Source organism: Haliotis asinina, chromosome 16 (genome assembly GCF_037392515.1).
Source record: "Haliotis asinina isolate JCU_RB_2024 chromosome 16, JCU_Hal_asi_v2, whole genome shotgun sequence".
NCBI classification, from domain to species: Eukaryota; Metazoa; Mollusca; class Gastropoda; order Lepetellida; family Haliotidae; genus Haliotis; species Haliotis asinina.
Window position 1 is genome coordinate 18,302,902 of NC_090295.1, and position 18,999 is coordinate 18,321,900.

General features: G+C 38.3%; 1 protein-coding gene across 1 annotated transcript; it reads right to left on the bottom strand.

Annotated features, from left to right (window-relative positions):
• Positions 1–2,152: 2,152 nt before the first annotated feature.
• LOC137267532 (transcription initiation factor TFIID subunit 11-like) lies at positions 2,153–12,826 on the bottom strand. Its single transcript, XM_067802011.1, has 5 exons — positions 12,665–12,826; positions 9,752–9,886; positions 7,187–7,351; positions 6,448–6,565; positions 2,153–5,041 (listed from the first exon to the last, which is right to left on the bottom strand). Exons 1-5 carry the CDS (start codon positions 12,719–12,721, stop codon positions 4,803–4,805), a joined length of 714 nt encoding a protein of 237 aa, XP_067658112.1. The 5' UTR covers positions 12,722–12,826; the 3' UTR covers positions 2,153–4,802.
• Positions 12,827–18,999: the final 6,173 nt, after the last annotated feature.

The following is an 18,999-nucleotide window of genomic DNA, read 5'->3' on the forward strand; positions in this document are numbered from 1 at the left end:
CTGGAGGTATGTAGCCCTGCACCCCGACCTCCTCTGGATCCGCCTGTTGATAGGAATCGAGTTTGGATCAGGCAATACAGTGATTGAGAAGGTTTGCATCAACGACGCCTGCGAGCTGGACCTCGTGACGCTGTCACTCAGCTATTGTGTAACTATCTTGCTGAAGCAGGGCACCTATCGTTAGAAAATCCCACTAAAGCATGACACCTATATTTGAAGCCCACTGACATGCATGCATCATCGCGTTTAATAAACAGTGCATCACGAAAGAGTGAGTATCATTTTACGCCGCTTTTAGCAATATTCCAGCGAGGCACCACCAAAGAGTAATGTTTTCGAAAGGCGGTAGGCTAGTCTCTTGGTTAAAGCGTTCGTTCGTAACGCCGAAGCCACGTTCGGGGTTCAATTCTCCACATGGGTTCAATGTGTGAAGCTCATTTGTGGAGTCGGCCACCGTGACATTGCAGCATTATTGCTAAAAGCGGCGTAAAACTAATTTCAACGCATTTCATGGTTCATTTTAGCAAGCAGTCATTAGCGGCTGCCACACAAAAGTGAATGTGGCACGTTGCCCCGTTATGTTAATCCACCCTCAAGTTGGACTACCTGTGTCGGGAGAATATAGCGACATTACCTGTTGAATATTAGTCAGCTGTGACACATGCCTGTATGTTTTATGTTTACTTGTTGTTTTACGCCGCACTCAGCAATATTCTTGCTGTACGGCTGTCTGAAACTAATCGAGTCTGGACCAGATAATCCAGTGATCAACAGCAAGAGCACCAATCTACGCAGCTGGACTACGATGACGTGTTAACGAAGCCTGATCGCCCAGTGCCGTTATTCGCCTCTTACAACATGGACCAGACAATCCAGTGATCAACAACATGAGCATCGATCTGCGCAATTGGGAACCGATGACATGTGTCAACCAAGTCACCAAGCCTGACCGCCCAATCCCGTTATTCGCCTCTTACTAGAGGGTTAACGGAACTATTGTAACTAGGTCCTGTGAAGTGAGTGAGTGAGTTTAGTTTTACGCCACACTCAGCAATATTCCAGCTATATGGCGGCGGTCTGTAAAATAATCGAGTCTGAACAAGACAATTCAGTGACCAAGAAACATGAGCATCGATCTGCGCAATTGGGAACCGATGACGTGTCAACCAAATCAGCAAGCCTGACCACCCGATTACGTTAGTCGCCGCTTACGACAAGCATAGTCGCCTTTTATGACAAGTATGGGTTGCTGAAGGCCTATTCTACCCTGGGACCTTCACGGGTAAGGTCCTGTGAAGGTTCACTGACTACATGCATGCTTTTCTGACTTCCATGTCCCTGGTATGTACATATAGATAGATCTTCCAACCCCTTAATGTACAGAGAAGACACTGAATAATGACACTACTCGTGTGTAACATGTGTAACTCATTTGGAATTTTATAACTGAAAGCTAACCTCATAACAAAAAGCATTCAAGAAGGCTCCAAGACCTGTCATCCATTGCCTGAGCCCTCAGAGGAACGGGCGTGTTTAGTTTTACGCCGCACTGAGGAATATTCCCGCCATATTGGCGGTCTCTAAACAATCGAGTCTGAACAAGACAATTCAGTGACCAAAAAACATGAGCATCGATCTCCGAAATTGGGAACCCATGACATGTGTCAACCAAGTCAGCGAGCCTGACTAGCTGATCCTGTTAGTCACCTTATATGGGAGGCATGGGTTGCTGAAGGAAGTTGGTCGGGGCTGAATATTATTTATGGATGTATATATGATCTGTCCTCACTTTCGAGACTCCAAATACAGTGCTGCGAAACAGGATGGGTTTGGTTTTACACAACATTCCAAAAGTACCACCAAATTGTAGATCCCATGAGGGCTTCACACATTGTAAAGAAGAATGTGTGAAATTCGCGCAAGCTTCTGTTTGTTCCACCAACATTCCAGCCATAGGGCAGCAGTCGCGTCTGGACCAGACAACCAGTCTAGTGATCAACAGCACGACCCCAATCTTCACTCTTTCCATATATCATTTCACCCTTCCCGCGTGTGCCTCTTACAACAAAGGTGTTGCTGAAGCCACCTTCTCCGTGTGACACCACCACCCATTAGAAAAACAGAAACACAAAAGAAGCAAAAACACACCCAATACTGACATAAGAAATGTTTATTTCCAAAGCTCTCAGTCACAAAACATACACATCTTGATACAAAAGTAGAACACCTTCTTATGGCCGACAGTTGTCACAGACATTATGACTGAGATGACACATTACCCTAAAGAAAAGTAATCCTAGTTGAATCATATTGGCAGTCATGGACTCATGATAAAAGAATCACATTGAAGTAAAGGAAAGTCTCAAGCATATATAGATAACACTTTAGTAAAATGAGTACACGCAGAATCTAAAATATGCAAGAAATATTAACCACAGAAGCACAGGTCACAAATACCAAAACGGTCATTTTCCACAGCTGTGATAATGACAAATTTGCTCAATAGATAGAACATTTGTGTATACCTAAAACAACTGATTTGATAAAGATATCTAGAAGACCATTTTCACAACAAACTTCATAAAATTTCAGCAAGCTAGAGAAATATCGTGCTCAATAGAGCAGGAATAAATTAGAAAAAAATCAACAATTTAAATAAAATTTATTTCACTTCCAGGAAAAGTGAATCCTTGCGATCACAATATTGTATTTGTATTACAATGTAACAACAATTTCTAGTTATTATCACTCGTATTCCACTCGTCTTTGGTAGTTAAAAACTCACTTCAGCTGCACATCAAAATATACCAAGTATTTCTCCTTGGTCTTCCCTGGTACTCGAAGAAAGGAACCACATTCTAGTTGCCTTGAACTACAGGGGTTATTATCCAATCTGATCACAAGATATTTCACTCTGACAACTACCTCTCTGCATGATATCTTGAGACAATGAGGCAACCCCTACAGCTCATGACATTTGACCCCTCCATGACATTTTCTGTGTGATGTGTAGATTGGGGTGTATGAACCATCAAGACCACAAATTTAAGAGATGATTCTGCTCTAATTTCAATAATTCTGATCTGAAATTGGAATTGATTTGATCCAAAAGAAAAACACCAGAACACACTGTCCATGAGGCAAGTGAATACCCACAAAAACATATTAATGCTGCCATATTCATATACATTTGGAACTTCAGTCCAATTTCCACAAAAAGAAGTGAGAGACCTGAACACTATTTCAAAGCTATGAACTTGACCTGAGCGAGTATGGTTTTACACCGCTTTTAGCAATATTCCAGAAATATCATGTGGGGAATCGAACCCGGGTCTACAGCATTTAGAGTGAATGCTTTACCATTCGGCTATTCCACTGCCCCTGAGCTTCCCAAAAGGTCTTGCGGAGTTTTCCAAGATCTTCATGCAGATGGGTATCAGAATAAAACACCTTAACCTGATTGTGTTATCAGCATAGGTAAAATTACATAAATACCACTAAAAGACTCAAATTAAGCTAAAGATAGATATTAGTCACCTCCCTCAAGAAATAAAAATCACAAAAGTTTGAAAAAATCTATCAACGCTTATACAGTCTTGCCTATTCTATATCATTAACAAATTCCTCTACATAAAAGACAAACACTCCTATGTAACAATCCATATACAAAGATTGTGACAACACAAATTGTTTAAATGTTTCAGAGTTTTCAACTTACAAGCAATGCTAGCTTGTAAAAATGGCCATGAATTCGGATGAATACAAGATGGCAGAGGCTGTGAAATGCCAAACAATGAACACATGATGCAAAACCAGTTAGAGCTTGATTATGCATTCGTACAATTCGATTAACCCATCAATCCACAAAATTTATATTCATCTAAACTGCCTTTGGGTCAATTCAAATTTTTTCCAAAGCAGAATTTTTTCTTCTTCTCTGGAAAGGAAAGACCTATTAATGTCACCAAGGTAATGTCAACAAATTGTACTTGCGAAACAAATGCAGGTTTTGGAACACATGAACATTTCTTATGCATTGATGCTCTAATAAAAAGTCAATGATAACAAATGGTAACCATGATAACAGTGGTGCTGGCGTTCATTTCAAATCGGTGTCGATTTCCAAACTGACATCCCATGGCTTTACAGTCACCACTTTCACTCACTGCCAACATGAATGATGCATATCTACAACGCAGGGACTGATGACATATACACTGTATTTGATTGACATGTCAAAAATTGAAATAAACAAGTTCCTGTGTACAGTGGTGTAGTGATTTATTAGTGAAAACATTATCTACAAGCTGTTAACAGATACCATTATTATATTCATCTATTATAAATTGCTGCCGTTAAACCAATGTACGAGAAATACTCATTTTACAAACAGAACAGACAGTAATGAGTTAAATATACATTCTGACAATGTATGAAGATGGCACTTCACCTGTTGAACCAATGGATCTAGATAAAGAAGTATGTTGTGATGGTACATTTGTTCATTAACTTTGTTTCAAAAATGAATCATTGCCCAAAGTGGTTGAAATGACCCATACCAAGACCTAAAAATCTGTAAGTTAAGAAATTTTACTATTTTTCATAGCGATAAATAAGAATTTCGCATTTATGAATGATCAAATACGCTTAAAACAAAGACAAACACTCTTCATCTATTCACGTTTATACCTAAATTGGCTGCTCTGTCAATAAAATGATTCACATGTCTCTCTCTCGCTCTCGTCAGTCAGATGAAAATGATAACTAGGATTGATGTCTTGCGTAATGATTAACTTTACTTCTCACTCATTCTTCTCCTCGTCTTCTTCATCTTCTTCCTCCTCATCTTTGTCTTCTTCCTCATCATCATCTTCCTTCTTGCTCTTTTTTGACCTGTTCAGAAATTCCTTTCCATCTTTAGCTGTCTTTTGCATCGTTCCTGCCCGTTTCACGGCTGGTTTAGCAGGTGGAGCAGTCCCACGGGCACTTGACCTTGTCCTTCGGCCCCCACTGAGGTCATCTTCACCTAACAATGATTTTGCTGCAACCAAAATTTGAAACACTTAGTACTGTAGATTTTTTCATCAAGTATTTTTTGTCTCCACCCTCCACAATGCCTGGTCTTGCAATTCAATTAACCTACAAAGACCTCATCATTGATGTCCTAGTGACCAGCCAAAAGGCCGGTGAAAGAAACCTTTTAAAGTTCACCACTAGACCACAGGACCAATTAGTCCACAATGGTTGGTGGTTCTGTCTGCACTTCATTGGTCCAAAATAACATTCATCAATTTACGTAACTATAAAAACAAAATTCCCTAGCCACCAGGACCAGTGCAAACTTATCGTTTAGTGGTCCTGATGAATTTTCTTAAGCAGGGGACCACAGGATCCAAAGTTTGCACATTGAAAGTCAAGACGCAGATGAAAAGAAAACATGGGAAAAGATATACTTGTTAATACAGACATCTGTAACATCTAAATGACTTTACAGATGGTTTTCTTTCAATGCAGAATTCCAAATTCCTTTTAAACAAATCTCCCTGCCAGTTCTTTGCTTGCAGTTAATTTGTAACTAACTTTCAGATGAGTTTATCAGACTGAGTGACTAAGAGTGAGTGAGTGTGAGTGTGAGTGTGAGTGAGAGTGAGTTTAGTTTAGTTTTACGCCACACTCAGCAATATTCCAGCTATATGGAGGCAGTCTGTAAATAATCCAGTGATCAACAGAACGAACATCGATCTGAGCAACTAGCAACCAGTGAAATGTGTCAACCAAGTCAGTCAACATGTTCAAATTGCAAAGGTATTGAAATCAGCTTCGCACTTCTGATAGAAACTTACCTCTGAGAAAGCATTTGATTGACAAAAATATGTTTTTGTCTTTATGTCCAAATTTTAATGAAATTCTATTGCAATGGTATGTGTGTAGTTTGAGACTAACATTTGTAGTAACTTTGATTGAATTGTAGCTGTTAGCGTCTCTGTTACTGTAATGTAAGCCAGGAATTAGATAATATTGTATGGAGTGAATGAATATTTTTGTTTGCCATTTAGCTATATTCCAGCAATATGCTAGGAACACCAAGAATGGTCTGCACACATCGAACTCATAAGAAAAATTCAACTCAGGTCACCTGGCTTCCCTACAGCCCAATGATGTATGAAGGGTAGATGAGGCAGACATGATCGAGTGAGTTTAGTTTTATGCCACGTTTAGCAATAATCCAGCTTTATGGCCGCGGTCTGTAAATAATAGAGTCTGGACCAGACAATCCAGTGATCAAATGCATGAACATCTTTCTAAGCAATAGCTTGTATCAGTTTGAGCCATGTTTTAATCTGCCTCCGAAATATTTAACATATCCTATGTTATAGATTACATTCATATTTTTAGCACAAATAACTTTGTTATGACAATATACTGTGAATTAGCCACTTGACAAACCTTCCTGCATTGTTTTTGCCATTGTTCCTTCTCTCTTGGGTGTTGACCGCGCTTTCCGTGCCTTGGTCTCTTGTCTTGTATCACCAAGTTTTTCATTGTTTAGTAGTTCTTTGGCCTCCTGATTAGAAAAAGAGAATACTCAACTCGGAGGTTAGAGAAAAGTTAGATATGACTAATAGGTCTCTTTTCACTATCACAAAAGAACAACACTACCATAATATTACTGCGATAGTCATGATTGACAATCATAAAGATCAATGTACAAGAAAGGAATACAATTTTGCAAATATGATTATGTCTGATATTTGAAGATTTTCTGGTGTATAATCAAGGTTTACATGTTTGGGAAGGTATATCATCATTTCAATATCACAATCAATAATACACGGCTGCAAATTGTAATTGTTACTGTTATTGTTTAACAGTTTCATAAATCATGTTACCTCCACAGATAAAAGGCAATTATTACTGCGAAGATCTTTCCATCACTATTTCTGGTAATTTATATGAGATAATGTTTAAGAACATATTTTTCTGGACAATTGGTAATAATGAGAAACTGGATCTTAAATGAAGAACTATGAACCTAGAAAAGAGTTCTCTTTTTCTTACATACCAATAAGCATTCCCTCACACGACGACAATCAAGCAGAGACCTATGATCAAGGGAGATAATAAGTGAATTATCTCCCCTTATGTTTCTTCATCCATCACCCAGAAGACAAAATGATCCTCCTACCTTAGCTGTGACAGCCATCGTTCCTTCCTTTGACATTTTCGGTTTCTTTGGTGATGGCTCTTCAGGTGTTTCGCTCTGGATCTCCTCAATTTTCTTCTGCTGGCTTCGAGTTAAAGCATCTGCATCAACGGTCCCTCCAGCTGCCTCCAGAAACTGCTCCCCTTCCTGGTGGAAACAAATCAGAGAATGACACCAGTTAACAACTTGCATTACAAAAACTGCCTCCAGTTGCACCAACACTAATCATGTAATTAGATTGGGTTAAAACAAACAAATGGTCTGGTTCAGACTACCTGACTGACCCTTGAATTTTGTTGCCGATCCCATGTTTTTTAAGTGGTAAGAATAAAATAAACTATCAGATACCATTGTTTTTTCCTGGCATTAACAGTCATCAGTCATTCTAATAGAGAAAGCCGACATGATGGCCAAAAGCTTGATTGAATAAACAATGACGCATTGATTAAACATTTAAAGAAATGTAATGAAAACCACAAGATTTTTTTATTTGGCTAGAGTATTTTGGATCTTAGACTCTAAGGCTTCAAAGATGTTATTTTGTTCACAACCGGACATTCTTAATATTCCATCCTTCTGGTTTTGTTCTCCTAAGAGGTGTCAATATGGAACAAAGTCCTTTTCTGAGTTTCTCAGTTTGTTGCTAAATACTGCCCACTGTAATATTCTTGAGACATATTTGTAACCAGTAAATAATTTACCAAAGGCCAGGTTATCTAATGTAATTAATTATCTGTGATCTGTGTAATCAGAGCACGAAAACTCACAATCTGCCCTGTTCATCCATTTATTCACTTGTTACAAAAAGTTTCATTAAAATACTTTGGCCTATCTTAATCGTCATTGATGTGCACTCACTTTTTGGCATAGTGTGTGTGTGCGTGTGTTTTTGGTGGGCGTAGTTCCTTTCAGGCCTAAATTAGTACTTCATCATACATACATGTGGTCACTTAAGTAACACATTCAGCCAAAAATTCCCAAGTTAGATTAACACATTTCCCCATTCCAAGCTGTTAACACAGTAAGAAACTGGGTCATGGCTTCAGCTGGAATCTTGTACAGGTGTTTAAAAAATCCAAGCAGGGGTTAAAAAACGACAAGTCAGTTTTCATTTCCGGTAATCAAATAATGGTATCTTACTTGTCCGTGGGCTACCAGATGATTTTCGCTTATGGTTTCAAACTGCAAATAAACTGGGACTTCATCTCATTTTGGCTCATTTTTAATTTCGCAAAAATCACTTTAAATCCCTTTCCAATAAATAGTCCAGTAAACATAACCATTTAATAAATACCATGTTGATTTATTCTTTCATAATTTCATTGTCATGACTATGTCTTAAGTTAGTTGAAACCTGTGGCAAGGGGCTTTTATAAAAGAAGATGTGGACCCCTGTTGTATACAACAATGTTCATTATGTTCACTGTTCCACTCTAAAACATTTTATGTTCATAATTCATGCTTTGAGAACTGGTTCACAATTATAAAGCTAAATAAAAAAAGTGAAATTTTGGGGGGCATCTGCGCATCACAATTTTCTATTGTCAATTAAAAAATAATTTTGACTCGCTGTGTCCCAATCATCTATTTGTCCAGTATAAGAAAACCGTCTGTTAGAATGAGTGTGACTGAATATCTACAACTGTATTTCTGAGAGAGAAAAAAGATATTAAAAACATGTTCCTCCCACATCACTTTTTCCCCATCAAAAATTAAAAAAGAAAATCCTACCACCCTTGGCATTTTAAAAAAAAAAATGCACCCAAGAAACTTTTCAATTTTAATGCAGCCTAATAAATGCTGCTAGTCAATGCAGACTGTAAAACTTGGTTATTGAGTTACCCAAGGCATGTAATAAATTCTCTCATGAAGCATACTTATCAATGTATAAGGTCTTGGCTTACTGTATAGTGATGTTTTCGGTGTTGCTCTTGGCAATTAATAAGTCATGCACTTTGTAGGGCTGTGCATTATAACCAGTTATGACATGAAGACAATACATACTCTGATACGCTGATTGAAAGCCTGTGTTTTAGTATGCATTCGGATAACTTCGTAAGACTTGCAAATTTCCATTTTCTACACTGGAAGTCGTGTGTTTGTTAAAATAGTGACCCTAACAAAGGAACGAAGTGACAATTATCTTTTTTTGTGTTATGATTCAACCTTTATATTAATGCATAATCAAGCATAGTGATTTTGTTGTGTTTCTGCTTTCAAAATTATGCACAAACTCCATTGTGCCACAATATATACTTTTGCCTTGCAATAAATTGCAATATGAAAATTCTCTGAAACACCCGAGTGCTTTATAATTTGATACATGGGTGACAAGGAACCAGCATAAGTTTTCAAGCCTGCTTTAAATTAATACTTCATAGGGGCCACATTAAATCCTCTGGCTGATTGGAGTTAAGATTTATGGCACTTTCTGCAGCATTCTAGCACTAACACAGCATAGGTCACAGACTTCAAAACTGTAACCATGTGGGGAATTGAACCTATCTCTTAGTCATTAAGATCAAATGGTTTAGCCTCTAGACTCACCTTTGCTGTCACTGCCATGGTGCTATCTCGAGGAAGTGCAGGTTTGTTTGAGCCAGAAGCAGTGTCGTCTTCTTTCAGTCCTTGAAGTTTTAGCAGTTTGTCGTGGCCAGCTGACTCCAGGTATTCAATACCTTCCTGAAATGTACATTTATCACCTACTGAAAACAAATGATAATTTTTTCCATTTTCTAAGATTTTGAAGCTAATGCGAGATAAAATTCCCTTATTGGAACCAAATATTTTTAAACTGCTGCTGTCTAGCTATTATTGCAGATGCAGCAGTGGTGACTCATAGTGGAGTATTCAAGAGTCTCGCAACGGCTCCATACTTATTAAGATCTCTTGTGCTCTCATGACTTTATTATTGCAAAGGCCACCATGATGGATTGAACTCTTTCTGAATTCTAAGTGAGATCACATCTCTGATATTTCTACATTAGTTCAAAATTTCAAAATCCTGTGCCTTGTATATAAATGTCTCCACAGTCAAGCTCCAGAGTACCTGTCTGAATTTCTCTCACTTTACACTACTCCAAGATGTCTAGAGTCCCTGAATCAGCACTACCTTACAGTCCCTAAACACAGACTATGGTCAGAGGACTTTTGCCATCAGTGCAGCATTGCTTTGAAATTATATGCTGAGGTGAAATGTGCCAAATCACTGAATTATTTCAAGTCCCTTTTAAAAACCCAATACTTCTCCACAGCTTTTTCTTAGATGTTTTGTTCCATTTTATCTCCAACTATTTTTTATCTCCTATAGACATAATAGTAAGATTTACCCTTTTTGTAACATTTTGAGCGAGTATTGATGACTGAATCAATTATAGTCATAAAACAGTTATAAATACCAAATATTATCATTATAAAATATACTTACTATCCAAAAAGAATTTTCCAAGATAAATCCCTGACATGCAAAATAAGTATACCCACTATGAGTTGGTGAATGAATAATTGTATGAACTGTATAAATTGACAACCCCCCCCCTTAATTCACAATACAATGTATGCTGATATTCAAATAGAAAAAAGGTTTTTTAAACACCCAGAGTCTAAGCACTAAAGTGCTGATTCAGCATACCTCAGTGAAAACAGGTGTCTGGTCATCATTTGAACACAACCGGTTTCACAACAAAACCAACACTCTCCCAAACCTACTTTAACAAAGAGTTATCCAAAAAACTTACTTCTCTGTGACAATCCCAACGACATGTATCAACTCATTCAAGTTCTGATGCTTCACCATGGGCAAAAACATTTCTCTTGAGTAAAAATAGCCCACAGTGCACCATGGTCTATTGTGAAAGCTGGCCACACCCCTAAGACAACAAACCAGGGGCCATTGGGGCTCTGCCCTTCCCCCATGCATCTGGTATAAAATTTGCTCTAATCTTAACGTACACAAAGCCTTTAAAAAAAGCCAATCGGACACCTGGTACAAACGTCACAAAATACACATCATAAGAGTGCTAATTGGATTTGGGTGAATAAATTACTGAGAAGAGGAATTGGGGTAATCCAGTATTTCACTCCATGTCCATATGTTTTCTGCTAAATCACTCTATGGAGTAAAGAATTGTTCAAACCATCACACCAAAAAATAATTTCGTGCCAGTATTTGGAGTTTAATGATTTGTTGATTACAGGCAAAACTTAAGAAGAAATATCAATGAAAATTCTCCTTCCAAATAGATCACTGAAAATTCTCTCATCCAGAAGACAACTTGTAAAATTCAGATGAAGACATCAGAAAATGCATAATCATGGGGTAATTAAAATAAAACTAGGATCAAGAATTTCAAATTTATGGACTGATTTGCAAAAAATGTTTTTAAAGCTTTAAAGATCCATAAAACTGTTGACACTGCAACACTGATTTACCAACCAGAAGTTGTCCATAGTCCCTTGCTTTTGACAGGCTTGTAATGCAGAAATCCAGAAAAGATGCAGAAAAGTATTACAGTTGCTTCATCCATACCAAATGATTGATGTGATTTAAGATAAAGGGAAATTAAAGTTGTACTTAACTTCACGTCCATGCCAAAAAAATATAGTAAAACTGTAAGACTGATAGTTTGACAGTGCATGTTTTCACTTGAAGCTGTTGTACTAATGTTTGTAATTTAGCTGCAGCAAAAGTGATTCCTTTGTGTACGTCCGTCTGATCATACATTTTCTGAAGCTTAAGTCACTACATTTTTTATATTTGAGTCAAAACTCCAAATTACAATCACATAAATAATAACACCCCGGATATGAAAAGCATCCTTAACATATCAGATATATACTTCACTGATACTCAAATGTATGCATCCAAAATTCATTTAATGGTAGCAAATGTTATTCAAAACAACCTTTAACATTTGACATGATACAATAATGTCGTCGTCAGTTATATCTAATTACTTTACAAAACTGTTCCCGAAATTACTGAAATGACGACCACTCTGGTATCCGATAGATTTATGTTGATATTGGAGTTGACAGTGGATACAATCGTGTCCATTTGTCTAAACAGTGATTGCACAGTGTTTTCATGCCACTTTTCGAAAACAGCGCTCTTCCTTTATAATACACAGCCGGGCAAGATAGTACATGACCAACAAACATGACCTTGCACATATAAGACGCCATATTGGAATTTTGACAAGTTGCGAATTCGTCCAAGCAAAATTACCCCTCGGAATGAAAACTAAGAAACAAAACTCTGCAGAAATAAAGGTTATTTATTCAAGAATCATAATATTGCAAATTGATTTCTTAATTTTCGGGATTTCACGCCCAAATGCGGGTATGTAGGTCACCACTGCATTTCTCAAACATGTCGAAATCTATGGCGTCTCAAGGAACAAAAGCACCTGATTTTGGACGCCGATTTTGGGGCAATCCCGGTCGAAATCTTTAACCCACCTTTGCAGTCACCTGCATTGTTCCATCACGAGCAAGCGAGGGCTTTGCGTCGGTCATTTTGAGATGTCTTTTTGCAAAAAACAGATGCCGAATACAGCACGAAATATGCTCGATTTCCACGAGGAGAGCCGCAACCAAGTCAGGAAGGCGTGGTCACGTGTCAGGCAACCAGCTTGTTGATTGGTTAGAAGGAGTGAGAGCAACCCGGAAGCGGGAATGTAAAAACACAAACCGACTATGATATTCGACATCACTCAGCGAATTGGAAAGTTTTAAATAAAATACAAATATCCGAGGCACACCATGTATGGGAATTTTTCAACTGATGATTTGTGAAGACGACTCGACAAAACTCTAGCTCCTTAAACGCGATTTTCACAGAAAACAGTCGCATCAAAGCCAATGTTTTGCTTTGTAAACCTGAACTGGATTTCACCATCTCATCTCAGCTCGTTATGATGATTGTAGTACCATGTTTGTTTGGAGCGAAAATGACGTTCTTACTGTTCCAGACTTACTTTTCCTTAAATATGCAATTCAAACTGTCATTGTTAATGCCGACTATCAATGATTTTCTTTGTATAATTTCCTTAAATATGTATTGTAGGGTGGACCCAGATGGGGATGCAGGGGTGCGCATCTTTTAACCAAACATATGTTGTTATTTGTGAATTTTGTTCATGGGATAACAAAACGAAGTGCTATTGCATACTGTTTGAAACACTCAAAAGATATGTCTTTGCGAGTTATAGGAATCAGATTACGTCATATTCATTGTTTAATTTTACACACACCGATAATTCTCAACATTTAGCTATTTTTTGTGTGTAAAATTCACTTTGTTGTTAAACCATTTGTTAAAAAATATCACCATGAAATTACAATTATCCGCCATCGTGGAATAAACTGTATTAAGATAACAATGAGCTGAAAACAAAGAAGAGGGTTGGGAGGGTAAAGGAGACGCGGGTCTTCTGTTTCCAACCTGGATACAATGTGGGCAGCTCATTTCTGTTGCCCTCTCTGAGATGTTGTTACAACGGGGGATATAGATACCAAGTTTGCGAATATAAGTTGTATTATTGGAGCTCATGAACAAATTTAATTTAAACATAGTGGGATATGAATAATAATATTGTGACAGATATTTTGTCCTTAAATCATTTTAACAAAACGTGGAATTTATCTTCAATTACATTTAATGAACGCGCTTTGCACAATCTGTTTTCTCTTGGAATATTATAATATCTGCTTTTCTCGATCATAAGATCATGTGAAGAGCATCTAAATGTGGATAATAATGAAACGAATTTTCCGAGATTAATATCGAGGAGGTATATTGCTCTGTATTTACAAAAAAATAGAAGCACTGTAAAAAGTGGATTTGGGAGACGTTTTAAAGATGAATCACAGGTCTGAATGTACATGTCCTTTAATCTTTGCGGGAAATCTTTTGTGACAGAAGTACATCACTAAAAACACAATGAATCAGAACATTTCTAACATTCGCCACCCAATCTGATTTACCGTTAGTGTCAAACAAACGCATCATATTATGCCATTTCTTGGGAAATCGTGATACAGGCATATTCAAGAGGTTTACCCAGTATTTGATAACTGGTATCTGTGCCTCTTGATCAATGGAAAGCGGCCGCATTTGCCACAGATATAGTTGAGTCGTGAACAAGATCCGTGATAAGTTGTATTCTGATATTTGTTGGCGTATCGCTTTACAATTTCCAGTTCTATACCTCTATTGTAGCAGCAAATTTCAGAGATTAATTGGTTTAACGGGTATATAGAGGCTTTTGTTTGTTTGTTTGTTGTTTAATATACTGATAGCCAGTAAATAATCGAATCTGGACCCGACAATCCAGTGATCAACAGCGATGATATGTGTCAATCAAATGATTCCATTAGTCACCTCTCAGGACAAACAAGGGTTGTTGAAGACCAGTTCTAACGGGTGCCTCTTTCTTACGGTTACATGGGAGTTAGACAACAACAAGCCAACCCCCCCCCAAAAAAACAAAACAAAACAAAACAAACAAAACAAAACAAAACAAAACAAAACAAAACAAAAAAAAACCAAAACAAAAACAAAAAAAACAACAACAAAAAAAACAACCCCCCCCAAACAAACAAACAAACAAAACCCCCACAAACAAACAAACAAGAACAACCACAAACAAACCAACCAACCCCCCCAACCCCCCCCCCCCCCCCCCCCCCCCCAATATTTGAGAGGAATTAATTTCATAGATCCCTTTGAGACAGCCCAGTCGTCCGACAAAACATTACCACTGAAACAAGTCCGACGAGTTTACTCCCAAATCAGCTTAAGGAAGATTAAATTAATTCACTCTGCACAGTTGGTGAATAATCATTTGATCATAGCAGGTGGTGTACTGAAGCTAACTCTCAGTGAAACAAGTGACGATTTAGGCTGGTGGTATAATATGGCATTGGATCTAGTATGTTTGTTATTTAACGCCACACTAAACAATATTACAGCAATATGGCAGCGTCTGTAAATAGCTGAGCGAGTATCCAAGTGCCTTTCTCTCATCCAGGGCCTTGTTCCTCAAAGCGATAGTAGCGCTAAGATAATGGTAAAGCAATATATCTTAACATAGACTTACGACTTCCGTAGCGCCACGATCACTTTGAGGAAAGGGGCCCTGGACATAGATTTTCGAAGCTTTCTTATGGCTTAGACAGTCGTAAGTGCCATACAGTAATTACCTTACGACTATCTCAATATTAGCGCTAAGAGAACTTCGAAAATCTAGGCCCTGGCTAGATATTTTCGAAACATTCGTAGCCTTACGAACTTCTTCAGCCCATTCTTAACACACTGGCTACGATCAAAGTTATGAATTCGTATGGCTACGAACGTTTCTAGAATAAGGGCCCTAGATCGCAACCTTGCTTCAGTAAATCTATCCTTTAAAGTTATAAGTCTAGATAAGCCGACAAAATACTCTCTAAGGACACGAGGAATCTAAAGGATATTTATATTTTGAGAAATTACCATTTGAACAATTAATTATTACCTCAGAGACTTGTGCAAGCCTGCTTGGGGGCGGTTTAATCAGTTTACCGTTATAACTAGGGTAGACTGTTCTGCCTGCAAACGACACCGTAAAACCACATGCAAAAGCAAGTCAATTCTTCGCCTGGAACAAACATATCAGGAACATATCGTACTATTCAAAATAGTGACTTGCATCCGTTACATTTGTGGCCAGAGCCTAGTTTCAAAAGGCATTAAGGTGACCGTAAGTCATTGAAGTAACCTTAGTGCAATGCTAAAGAATGAGAGTTAAGGTGAACCTTAGGAAAGGTTGCTTCTTGAAAGGAGGCCCAGATCGGGAATGCCCTCAATGTGTCTTCCACAAAACACTTGGAAAGCCCTGTTAAGGCTTTGGATATTGTAACTCTGAGACTTTTTGGACGAATTAGGCATTTGCAACTAGATGGAATTCCTTTTTTAAAAATCTAAATGGAACATTTCGATGTACGGTGGAAATGCTTTTTGGTATTGGTGTTTAGGCCATAAGGTGCAAAGAAGAAAACAACGAGTATTCCAAATATTCCGACCCATGAAGATCTGGGCCTTCAGTAACCCATGCATGCTTGCCGTAAAAGGCGACTAATGGGATCGGGTAGGCTCATTGACTTCCTTAAATCCTAAAACATGTTTTTTTAACATCATGGTTTGGGTATAACTGTTCCGATGATGTTTGAAGAAAGGACAGAGAAAATGCACTGGAATTCATCGCCAACACCATACGCGTCGTAGATATTACACATTCTTTCTTCGGGTGGAATTTTGTGCTACCTACTTGCTTCTATAGGTAAATATGGTAGGGAGTTCCAAATACGATACATTTACAAGCCAGGGAGAAACCGATATATGTGAGATACTTTTCAAGGACAAATTCATATTTGATCACACGATGCTTCTTACCCGAAGAAGACTTCAACAACACATTGCCAGGTAACCTAAGATACATTAACACAACCATGGTGTCATTTATACAACAGCAATAGGCGGTTGGGTTCAGCAATAGTGTTGTTGTTTTCTATTGACTGAAGATCTGGCGATCCCATCAGGAAGCAACCTTCACTTAGGTTAACCTTAACTCCCAAACTTTAACATTGAACTACTGTTACTTTCACTTATGTTTACCTTAGCTCCCAGTCTTTCACATTGCAGTAAGGTTACCTTAGCGACTAACGATCACCTTAGTAGTTTATGCAAGGAGGTCCTGGGCCTAGATTTTCGAAGCAGCCCTTGCGCTAAGTGAGGTGTAAGAGCCAGCACTGAGTTACTACTATCTTAGCGCTTAGAGAGCTTCGAAAATCAAGGCCCAGGGTTCCACGATAGTAACCTTTGTGAAGCCATATCTAGGTCTCTGGTGGCATAATATGACTGAAACATTCATCTCGAAGGTCAGTGACCAAAACTCCACCTTGTCCTGAGTGAATCGATAGCAGTGGGTGAAGCATTCGCTTGTTGCCCAGGATCTGGGTTCTAAAAGACCATTGTTATTACAACACCGAGGGCATGACATACACCGTACATTATTACAGTTCGCAGTGAATATATGTCACACGGGAACCGGTACGTACAACAAACCTCTCTAGCAAAAGTAACAGAAGTAAGTGATCCACTGAAGTGTTCATTTGGCAGTCTAATATTACAGGTTTCAAAAGGGATCCAAATCTTGAAGTCATGCGAAAGAGAAGCCAAATGCCTTTCAGATGCTAATCCATTTACACAAAGCTGTATTTGTTATGTCATTTGTGTCTATATGCGATTTTCAAAAGGAGTCAATAATATATAACGGAAATGACTCGTCTAGGATCGGAAAGGCAAACCAAGGGTGAAAACTGAAGCGAATAGTTCGTTAAAAACAAAGAAGCCAATGGCTAACGAAATGTATAAACATGCTCTGTCGATCAGAAGCACCCGTCACTCACGCCATCTGCAAAGAGAAGAGTTTTTGTGTTTATGCCCCCGCCAAACACGGCTGGGCGCATAAAGGGTTACCCTTCGTGTCCGTCCGTGCGAAACAGAGAATATACTAGATCCACAAAACTCTCTGTGGAATTCAATGAACTTACGAGTCTACATGGGCTTTCTAGGGACTCTAATGGTGTGCGTCTAATATTTTGTTTTGCATTTTATTGTTATTTTTTTGTAAGTTTAGAGACATTAGAACTTTGGTGCATGTTAGTGAATTTCTCTATGATGATAGTGTATAGGGGATAAAGAGGGGATGAAGATTGGATGTATGTTATCCACTTCTGAAAACATGCTGTGTGGAATTCATTTAGATTGCACGTGTGCTTTATCGGGACTCTAAAGGTGTGCAACTCATATTTTGATTTTGCATTTTATCAATTTCTTTTCAGTTTTAATGCCATTTGAACATTAATGTTGTTGAATTTCTTTCTGAATATAGTGTAATAGGGGATGAGCTCTATCAGCTTCTCCAGAAAAGCTGTTCAACAGAACTGATTGAGCTGCTACATGTGTTTCATTGTGATTCTCATACCTTGTTGACCCGAGAAGGTCCCGGGGTAGAATAGGCCTTCAGCAACCCATGCTTGCCATAAAAGGTGACTATGCTTGTCGTAAGAGGCGACTAACGGGATCGGGTGGTCAGACTAGCTGACTTGGTTGACACATGTCATCGGTTCCCCATTGCGCAGATCGATGCTCATGTTGTTGATGACTGGATTGTCTGGTCCAGACTCGATTATTTACAGACCGTCGCCATATAGCTGGAATATTGCTAAGTGCGACGTAAAACTAAACTCACTCACTCACTCACTCATACCTTGTTCATCTAATTTCTTAATTATGTCACTTCTACAGATGTTTGAAATTGGTTCTATTAAGCCTGTTCATCCCATTCAGCAAGGTGTGTACTTCATCCATTGCTCCTCAAAACCACTACACAAAAAGTCGTTTAGCTTACATATGTCTTTTGTAGACACTCTAAAGGTGTGCTTCTCACATTTTGTCTTGTATTTAATAGTTTTTTTTTGGTATGTTTAGAGACATTTGAACTTGACATATTTTGTGGAATTTATCTATGATGATAATGAAATAGGGGATTAAGTCTACCCACTTCTCTATCGTCTATCTTCCGCATAATTGATTAAGATTATACCTGTTTATCTTTGGGACTCGAAATGAGTACAGCTCGTACTTGCATAGCTGTATATTGAACTTGTTTAGTAGAAATTAATCACCAGAGCACACTCTGGGTAAGGAACGCTTCCTACAGAATCGGGGGCACCCGTCTCCCCAGACACAA

Coding starts and splice junctions, on each gene's coding strand:
- LOC137267532 (XM_067802011.1), bottom strand. CDS start 12,721: ATGACCGACGCAAAGCCCTCGCTTGCTCGTGATGGAACAATGCAGGTG. Junction 7,352..9,751: donor CCATGGCAGTGACAGCAAAG/GTGAGTCTAGAG, acceptor TGTTTCCACCAG/GAAGGGGAGCAGTTTCTGGA. Junction 5,042..6,447: donor GGCAAAAACAATGCAGGAAG/GTTTGTCAAGTG, acceptor TTTTGGTTGCAG/CAAAATCATTGTTAGGTGAA.